Below are 10,200 nucleotides of genomic sequence, written 5' to 3' on the forward strand. Positions count from 1 at the left end.
TTATTTGCTATGTGTTAGATATACTCCTCACACACACACACTTTCATTTTTTATTCATTAATCTGCAAATCAGAATTTTTTCCGTAACCATCAGAAGTTCGATGGGAATGACACCAGACGGGGTAATTCAACCTCTTGATACAAGCAACACTTACACAGTGGCGAGGAGCACAGACAAAGGCAAGGTCAAGTGTTACAAAGACAGAAGGATGTCAGCAGTGTTTTCTGCTGTAGTCAGCCATAATATATGAATTATAGAATTTAGATACTATAATAAGATATCCGCATCTATGCAGCACAGTTGACTCTGTGTGTTTGTTTTAAACTTTTTAAACCAAAATCTTTGTCTAATAGAAAATAAATCAGAATATCAGCGTTTACAGTTAATGGCAACGCTTGTACATGATACAAAAGAAAGTAGATGCTGCCACCTACTGGAGAAGCTGAATGATGACACAAAACAACTCTCTGAGAAAGAAAATATTATACTATAAAGAAAATACCATATCTCTCTGAATCTGAACACCTTATGACACCAATATAATCCTCATTTTGTAAAACTTCCCCTGTATATATTTAAGATAAGTGGGACAATCTAATCGTTAAATAATTTCAAATATATATTAAAAAAAAAAAATTCAAGATAATTGAAATGCAAATTAACCTCATAATGTCTCACATGTGTTTTGTTTACGAGACACTGGATGAAATCAATACACTGATAAGATACAGACACTGACTTTTATTTATTGATGAGAAAATTCTTCATCAGTCTTGGCCCATTCAGAAACACTTACAGTATAGGCCCGCCCTCCTCTGCATTAGCCTGTGTTTCAGACACACCCAGGGGCATTTGTTTTACTATTAATTTATTGGTACAACACTGAGTAAATAATTGACTCTTATCAGTCCGCTACATGTCCTGTACCTCCTCCTTCCAGGCTACAACCTGGCAACTAAACACGGGTCTGGTCGGTGAGAGTTTAAACATTTGCTTGAAAGACTCTGCCTCTAAAAACGTATCAGAGATAACAGGTACAAAGTCATGTCTTTGGTATGGAGATAAACTGCTGCCTGTATGATGAATGCATAGTGCCTGATCTTAAAACACACAAATAAAAGTGCTGTATCTGAAAGTATAAATAAAGGCAACAAACCCAAAGGATCAAGGACAAAATTATTTATTTCTGTATAAATGTTAATCTACAAATCTGATAGGACCACTTCAAAAGACTTTGAATGCATCACAATATTACATGTTTTAATGTCATGTCATTGATTCACATCCACAACATAAACAAATCACAACTGAGATGCCTTTATTCGTGTCTGTGTGTTTTATCCCTGCCATATATACCTGCATTAGTAAAAACCCAAGTCCATCTAAAGAAGGACCAGCATTGCACAAAGCTGCCATAACTCACCCGAGTGTGTCACCAGGGCCTCTGTCAGGTATTCACATAGTGGACTGTGCATAGATTTTCCTTACATGTGCAGCCTCAGAGGTGAGCCATTAATAACAATGTGCATTACCTCCTGTCTGTGGTGGAGACGCTGCACCAGGAAACATGAGACTTAAGATAGGACACATTTTACTCTCATAATGAAAATCTTAAAAACAAAAGATTCAGAGATTGTTTTCCCCCTCAATATATTAGTTGATTAGGATCTTGTTTGGACTGAAGTTTAATAAATCTCATGAGAAATTGCGAGGGCGGATTTTTATTAAATCTGGGGGGGAATGCTAAAAATAATAAATCAGCCTGCTGGGGGTGAAAATCTCAAGTCTCTTGAGCTCTACAGGATCCGAGACTTTCATGCCCTCCGCCAAGGCCAAACAGACCAGTTAAAGCAAATGCAGCCCTAATCCAATCCCACCTCCAGTTGGGATATCTGGACTGGGAGAGCTCTGTGGCCAGAGGGACTGGGAATCCACCAGCAACAGGCTGGATCTAAGAGGGATCAGTTGGGATCAGTGCAGAGGCCGAGGCTGTGGCTCTGCAGACAGCAGGGTTGGTGCGACACCGGTGCACACACAGCAACAGACTGGTTTACGGATTAATCAGTTACATACACACAATAGCACCTTGCAAGAGTTTGCTGCGAGTTGATGTAGCACCTCGTTGCCTCAGCAACAGTTGTCCTTAAAAAGCTTGTGACAGTACAGTATCAGTATCTCCAACCTTTGAATCTTCATGTATAGTTCATAATAAGATCATGTATCCATATAGCACATAGTCCAACAATAAACGTGCTGATGCTAATATTATTGCTTCATAACATCCATTTTATTTTTTCCCTAAAATCATTCAGAATCTGAGTCATCCCTCTGCCGGTGAAGCTTCTGACCAGCAGAGGGAAATGTGCATCTCAATGTGGCGGCAGTGATGAGTTTTTTTTTTTCCTTTTTTCCCTGAACTTTTTTCTCCCCCTCTTCTGTACAAAGTAAATCAAGAAATCCCTCCTCAGGATAAGCTACCATGAGGTAAACATTACACTCAGTTTAATGCATTCACTGTTGTCTAAAAGATCCTTTGTCATCTACGATTTCAGATCCCCTGAGGTCACGTTAATTGGAGGAGCGCACTTTCCTGCCTTTGAGAGGCTGAGGAGGCCTGAAGTTGTTTTCCATGCGTATCCTCTGATCCTCTTCCTCTCCATTGAACAGCAGCATCCTAAACTTGCCCAGCTGCACCGAGAGAGACAAAAAGACAGGACCTTGCTTTAATATTTTTGCACACAGTTAGATTTTTTGGGGGTTAAAAACAGGTATTGTGCACAACCCTGCTGAAATTATTGTCAACAAATCACATTACAAGATAAAAACTAACAAATGATTGCTCCATCTCTGCATAATTTCTGACTTCTTTCATCCCATTTGTTCCTACGTAAATAAAAAACAAAACAAAAAAAACACTACTGTGTTCTCTCAAGGAAATTTAAATCGAATGCAACTGGACTTGGTTATAACCATGACCTGGACAAATGAGAATATTCACAGGCCAACAACTGTGTTCTGATTTTCTGGCAGACAGTACAAATAGTGCATTTGTTGTGGGCCATTTCCAGCAGTAGTTTTGCTCTGATGAATATTTATACTAGCAGGATGCTGCACATAGGGTCGACTCAGTACAAACATCAATGCTAATTTTCTTTGCAGCCTAATGAAGAAACATGAAACATGTCATGTGCAGTGATGCAAATCATTGCTGTCTAAAACTATTAAAAAACACAACCATGGAGCTTTGGGGCATAGAGGAATAATATCAGGTTGGCTTTTCTTTTCTTTTCTTTTTTTTTATGTTCCTTTTATGTCACTTGAAAAACACTGAATATTGCGACTTAACTCGAACTACCCACACACTGCACTCCTCTCTGAACTTCCCTTTTAGCTTTTTTATTATATGGGGGTTATGAAAAACAAAATATCCCGTTACATAAGGGCTTTTCCCCGTTGGGTCTCCATGCAAGCATTTCTCAATTAAAGCCCTGTACCCATGCAGTCATCCATCCATCAGGATAATCAGCTGGAGGGGATCAAAGGCTTGAGGCCTTGAGTCACAGGCTGTGGAGCCAGTTGCCGAGCTTACACCTCAACCCCCCGCCCCCCAGCTAAGCTACAGACGGATCGCTCATGACTAGACCCAAGGTGCCACCGTCATTACAAGCCCTGGTTCCTCTTGTATAGTCCTGGAGTTAAATATGGAGAACTAGACTTGAAAAGATCAGAGTGAGAGAGCATAATCCAAAAGTCTGGCAGCAGTCGCCAGAGGGCTGGCGCGCAGGGAGACCTAGAAGGCATGTGCAGCACACGTCCAGTTAGTCAGCTTAACTTGTCAGCAAGACGGGGTTATCAGACCTAAACTTTCTGATTAAGTTCAGCGCTAAGAGGGGTGGATAAAAAAAAACAAGTCAACCCTAACAGGGCATCCCCCATGAATGATGTGCACCTCCTTGTTGTGGCATCTAAATATAGCACCAGACTTAAGCCAAACGGTCCTGGGAATGCGACAGCGCAGAGGTAAACCCCTCCGCCACGCACCGCCCTGTACGTCTGCTGAAATGTTGGCATACTGATCCAGTGATGCTGAACCGTGGTTTGACAACAAAAAAAAGAAGCCAGCGGCTCCCCGGAGCACAGCGGAGCACGGCCATCATTAACATCACACAGGCCAGGAAGCAGGGATTTCACAACTGACTGATCAAGTGCAGCATCAGTGCCTTAACCTCCACTCACAGATAAAACGTGACATTTCCGACTCCCGAGTGTAACTGGGTGCAACGGTGCCATTTGAGTCTCAGAGGTCATTTCAGAGAGCCTCTTTTTTTATACATTTGAAAACTGCAGCCTGAAAAAAATATGAGTGCACATCACTGGCCACAGTAAATGTGTGAAACTAATCAGCAGCACTCAGAGCCCAGCATGCATCATGCTTTCTTGATTGCTTGAGTTTGTCAAATCTCTGTTATTCTAGATAGCAATATCCATTTGACTCATGACCCCCCCCCTCTATTTTGTATTCATTATGAATGAGAGCTGTTTGATTTGTGCATGTGTGGTGCTGTAACCGTCTATTTTTAAACCCCGATGGTAGATCTAGTCTTAGTCGGGGCAAATATAGACCTTGTGCCCGAGAGGTTTCCTACTACTGGCCTGCAGCCAAGATAGCTAGATTGGGGTTAATGCCGTTTATGAATGGCTGTGCCGCACGATCTAAAAACAGTAAACTGCTACTACAGACATGAGTTTTATGTGCTGAGTGATGGAAGTAACCAGATCTTTTTCCTCGACTATGACATCATTATATTTCATGTTATTCTCTGTGTTGATGTGCTACGGTTTCCAAGAGAGAGATGCTCTGGAAATCTGACATGTGCTGTGGTTAAAGGGATAGTTCAGCATTTTGGGAAATTGGCCCATTGCCATAATCGCTATAGTCATAGCAGTAGGTTCGTTACCTTTATTTGTCGGTGCAAGCTGTTTCTTAGAACAGCCAAGCCGAGCGGCGAGCTTCTCAGAGCTACGCTACAGAGATAATGGGATTTCTTGGTTTCCCTCATCAAACTCATCACTGCCGTTCTAAAAATAGCTTGCACCGACAAATAAAAGGTAACGAACCTACTGCTATGACTATTATGGCAATGGGTCAATTTGCCAAAATGTTGAACTATCCCTTTAAGGGAACATTTTTTCCAACATGCACCTGCTTTTCAGACACGATGATTGGCTCCTTCAGGACAATCCAGGTGACGCTTTCATGTAGTGGGGGCGTGGTCAGAGAGCCCAGGTAGGTCCAGTAGTGGAGGCTGCTGGGTAGGAGGCACTTGGGGTTGAAACCTTTGAAATCTGTGCCGCTGCCCTGTAATGGAATATTTATATTACTCAGAGCAAGGTCATAAAAACCCACAGGAGAAAAAAAAATACATTTAATAATTTAATAAAAACAACGCTAGTACTGACCTTAAATTTCACCATGTACAGAGCATCTGTGATCATGTGGAGCCATCTGTGGTCGTCACCTGTCTTTCATAACAGACAGACTGTTTTTGAATGTGATCAGTGACTTTGAGGGAAAATCCACATATATACACTTGGTTTAATCTACAAAATATCAACACAGTTTCATCTTTGCTTCTGTTCCAAGTTGGCCTGACTTCATAACAACTGTTAAGGGGGTGCAAAGGGAAAGAAATCAGGGCAGCACTTAAGAGAGAAATCTTACATCTAAAAAGATGCCGAGGACAGCGAGGCCGTCGGGAGCTGATGCCGCCTCCCCAAACGTTTTGTACTTGACGGCGTTCCAGTGTACTAAGTGAAGCTACAGGGCAGAAACAGGAGGAGAGAGAGAGAGACAAACAGAAGAAAAACTGGTTTATCTGAAGTTATCGACAACCTGAAGTGGGTTTGAAGACAAAAGAAAACAAAAATCTGGAATTTTACTGAGATATTTGTCGCTGTCACATTTATTAAGTGTGTTAGTCTGTGTGTTTTTCTTTATGCGACAATCACAAACTTAAGTGTCAAACCCCACAACGCTCACCTCAGATGCGTAGCTAGTTCCTGCAACGGTGTGCTCAGAGCCATGGCAGCCCTTTCCGCCCCAGTGGAAGTGAAACTGTTTCAGTCTGTAGGGGTTGTCCAGAGGGCCTCCCTGGATCACTGAGGAGGATGAGCAGAGGCATCAAAAAAGAGAAGAATAAGGGTATTCACACACACCTACACCAGTACTCCTCTGTGGGGGTTGGGCAAACCGTGTTCCAGCATCATGTTTGTAGTCTTCAAACATTATTGTGTCACTGAACCACAAACACCACAAGATGAGTCAACCATCACATTTCTCACTCGAAACCGAGACATGAGCACAAGCACAGACTGCCTCACTAACAAATCTATCATTAGAGCCGAGTCTGAACAGGATGCAGTTAGTTCGAGATGCAAATAGCCAGTCCTCCTCCACCACACAGGACGATGCTAAAGCTACTTTAGGTTTTATTTAACTTTGTACTCAGGTCCATCAGCCATGGTGTATTAATAGAATCTTTAATTTATATCTTAAAATTAAAACAATCCATTATCAGGGCAGTGCAGACTGCTGCCTCATGCAGCCAGTGATCTTCACTGCTGGGCAAGGACTTCTTGGCTAATCTGATTGTTATTCATTGTGATGCCGCTGACATCTTTCTGACAAACAGGCCACACCAGTCCAGGTCAGATTAACGAGAGAGGAATGGCACAAAAAGCAAAGCGCTCAACTCCTTCTTCTTACAATACAAATGTAGGACAAGAACAAAAGGATCTTATGAAGGAAAATAAAGGGCTATATTTAGACATGATAGACTATTTACTGTCAATGAGGTGCAGATAGCCACTTATAAATAGCTGATGTGCTGAATCAGATAGTCAAAAGCAATAATAATAGTGTAAATCCCTGAATATTAATCAATGACTGCCTCAGGAAAGAAATACATTAATGACTTGACTGGCTGTTCTGGTCCTGTCATGTTTATTAGTCTAATATCAGAGGCAGATTGTTGCTATGACATCACCACATCTACACCGGCTGTAAAAGGAAAACGTATTTATTCTAACCCATCCTTGTTATTTTAGCAGTGACACTGTCATTTGAGAATATATGCCTGTGTGTATATGCAAAGACCCGGCCATAAGCCGCAAACTGACAACAGCAGGTTTAGAGGATTTGCGCGCCTCATTTGAACTCCGGGGAAAACAGTGAGGAAGAGCAGCAACAGTTTCCCTGCAGGTCTCCTCCGTCATTAATTATTTGCACTGATAGCTGCTCGCTCGCTTGCTCTGTGGAAACTGATCCAAACAAACCCAGATTTCTGAGCTTATCATTCATGGTAATGATGGGTGGTTACCATGGATCCACCCAGTGATAAAAGCAAATAAGGTCATAATAACCACTGAGAAAAGCTAAGGTTAGTCTATCTGTTGTCCGGTAGACAGATACTCATACACTTAACTGCTAGATGCACTTCCCTGCAGCATAATCAGAGGATTACTGTCAACCTTTGATTATGGGCGGTTATGCACATGGTTTGCACTTTTTGAAAATCAACGTAATCCCAACTTTCAAGTCTATGTTTGTTCAAGGTGAATTTTCAACACAGACTTCCACTGCATGTGGCTGACAACAGATATCAGAGCATCCCTAAACTCTACACCCCCATAATTACAAGAAAGACAGTATAGGTCATATCATAATCAATGCACAGAGTACCGGCCAAGACATTACTCACAGTGGTTAGTGTGTTTGTGTGCAGATGTGCTTGTAAAAAAAAAAAAGTCAAGATTTTCTTACCTGAACGGTCATCAGAGTCGTCAAACTCTACAACCATAGAGTGTCCGTTGTTGGAGATGTTGGTGGAGGTGCACTGATCGTAGTTCAGGACGATGGGACCCAGACTGGAGTCATGTGAAGCCTGAGTGGGTATGATGTCAATGGGAGACTGGCGGTCCCCCTCGGCAACGGGGTAGTTTTTGTGCCATACAGAAGGACCTTGACATATAAGATAGGAAACAAACAGAACTTTTTAAGACTTTAATACTGTATGCGTCCACCTCCAAAAATCTGGAACAAAATAAACAAAAGATTTAACTGTCACCTGGTAAGAAAAAAAAAAATCTTCCTTACGAATAATATTAGAATAATTTGTTTTAATGTAATGTTGCACATGTAATTTAGTTCTGTGAACCACACTGCAGGTTCCTCCTTAGATTTGTGCCTTGTCAAGTAAAATTAAACCAAGAATCAACAAGAAATTGCCATCCTGTTTAGTGATCAAAGTAAATGATGCTACTTATTAAACAGAGCAATTTAAAACATGTACTCAGTGAGCAAGCACTGTAGTAGCCTATACTGACACTAACACTGTGCAGAGCCACTCTTCCCTACCAAAGCAGCCTCAGGTCTTCATGCTATGGATTCCACATGATGTTAGAGACGTTACTTTGATAATCTGGTGCATGTGAGACTAGATATCACATGATGACACCATATAATTTGGAGGTGCACAGTCGAGAGTTCTTTGGCATTTGAAAACAAGAAAGTTTGGGTCCATGGTGATGGTTTCAGTCCAGATGAGCCTGGTCTGCAGTGGATCTACAACTCGTCAGGTTTCTGTTTTGGTTGAACCAGTCTGGTCACTCTCCTCTGACCTCTCTCATCAACATGGGTATCTTTTCTGCCACTGTAACTGCTGCGGTCACAATTACCAAGATCACATTCTCCCATATTCTGCTGTTTGATGTGAACATTAATCGCACTGCTATCACAAAATTGTCTGATGAGTCTATTTGCATGAATAACAAGGTGTACAGGTGTTCCCAATTAGGTGCTCACTGAGCATATACTTGGCCTTGGCCAGGAGTCAGTGCAGTGTTTTTCACCCAGGAGCTGCAGGGACAAATCTAGTGGAAAGTCAGGTTGAGGTTACAGCAGTCATCCCTTTAAGCACGGGACTAATCTCGCATTAAGAGCCATTTAAACAGCTAGTCCGTTCCTGCTCTGTATAAAACACGCAGTGGCTTCAGCAAAACGAAATAACAGCAAACATGTATTGTGCAGGCAGCAGGCAGCCTGCAGCGTGGATTGTCCCTCCACTAGACCTATAGATGCGACAGCAGCACAGACTCGTCCAGGAGCTGGGGATGCTGTAGACCAGGATCTTACCGTCCTCTTTTCCATATCCCCAGTGATTCCCTGTCATTGTCCCTGTTTGTGGATCCGAGTGTAACTGCGCGGTCGCTGTGTGACTCTTTCACCCCGGTACGCACGTGGAGGACGGACATCAGTGAATGCAGCTATTGATTACAATTGAGTTTATGTAGTGGCCAAAGGGGAAGGGCAATTATCCCTTTCGTGACACGCCTCTCCACGCCTACTCTCTCTCTCTCTCTCTCTCTCTCTCTCTCTCTCTCTCTCTCTCTCTCTCTCTCTCTCTCTCTCTCTCTCTCTCTCTCCACCTGTCGGGATTTTTTAAACTAATCTTGTTGTCTACTGTCATCGCATTAGGTTGGTCCTTTTCGGATCTATTGATTATAGGATTATAATAGGATTATAAAAATATGGCTGACGTGTTTTTACACTATAAATGATAATGAATGACTGCTCTATTCAGGCGAATCCACTGAAATAATAATAGCCTAACAATACATTTTATTTTTTTTTTAAATAGGCTATTGCCAAATGTTGTATTTTGTACTTGTACACAAATTAACTAGTTACTAACTAACTAAAATAGCCTAAATAAATAAAATAACAGACAAAGCCCTATCAAACAATTGCATCGTGTTGCATGGGGAGGTTTTTGTGTTTTTTTATTGCATGAGAACTTCAAAAAAGAAAAGAAAAAAGTATTAAAGTAATAAAAATAAAATGAAATAAAAAATAACACCAAAAACTGTTGAAAATACAAAAAACAATGTGGAATTGCCTATTTTGTTATTAATACACAATATTTGCAAAAATGAAGGTGTTTTTCGTCTAATGTTTGGTGAATTTTGATTTATATGTTTTATTTGAATATATTTTGATGTTTATTAGCTGCATATAGAGTGTGTGTTTTTACAATATATTTAAAATAAAATTATAAACGGCGAGAGGTCGTGTCGAAAGTGCGAGTCTGTATTTTCTGTGCCCTGGCGTGTTTGTGTCGAATCTGCTGTTGGCGGAGTTA

General features: G+C 41.3%; 1 protein-coding gene across 1 annotated transcript; it reads right to left on the reverse strand.

Annotated features, from left to right (window-relative positions):
* Positions 1-2,277: 2,277 nt before the first annotated feature.
* On the reverse strand, positions 2,278-9,393 carry ca7 (carbonic anhydrase VII). The gene is made up of 7 exons (XM_085806146.1): positions 9,195-9,393; positions 7,824-8,021; positions 6,042-6,160; positions 5,724-5,819; positions 5,462-5,524; positions 5,205-5,360; positions 2,278-2,689 (listed from the first exon to the last, which is right to left on the reverse strand). The coding sequence occupies exons 1-7, from the start codon at positions 9,229-9,231 to the stop codon at positions 2,570-2,572; spliced, it is 789 nt and encodes a 262-aa protein (XP_085662272.1). The 5' UTR covers positions 9,232-9,393; the 3' UTR covers positions 2,278-2,569.
* Positions 9,394-10,200: the final 807 nt, after the last annotated feature.

Source organism: Trachurus japonicus, chromosome 3 (genome assembly GCF_045865225.1).
Source record: "Trachurus japonicus isolate A0001 chromosome 3, Traja_1.0".
NCBI classification, from domain to species: Eukaryota; Metazoa; Chordata; class Actinopteri; order Carangiformes; family Carangidae; genus Trachurus; species Trachurus japonicus.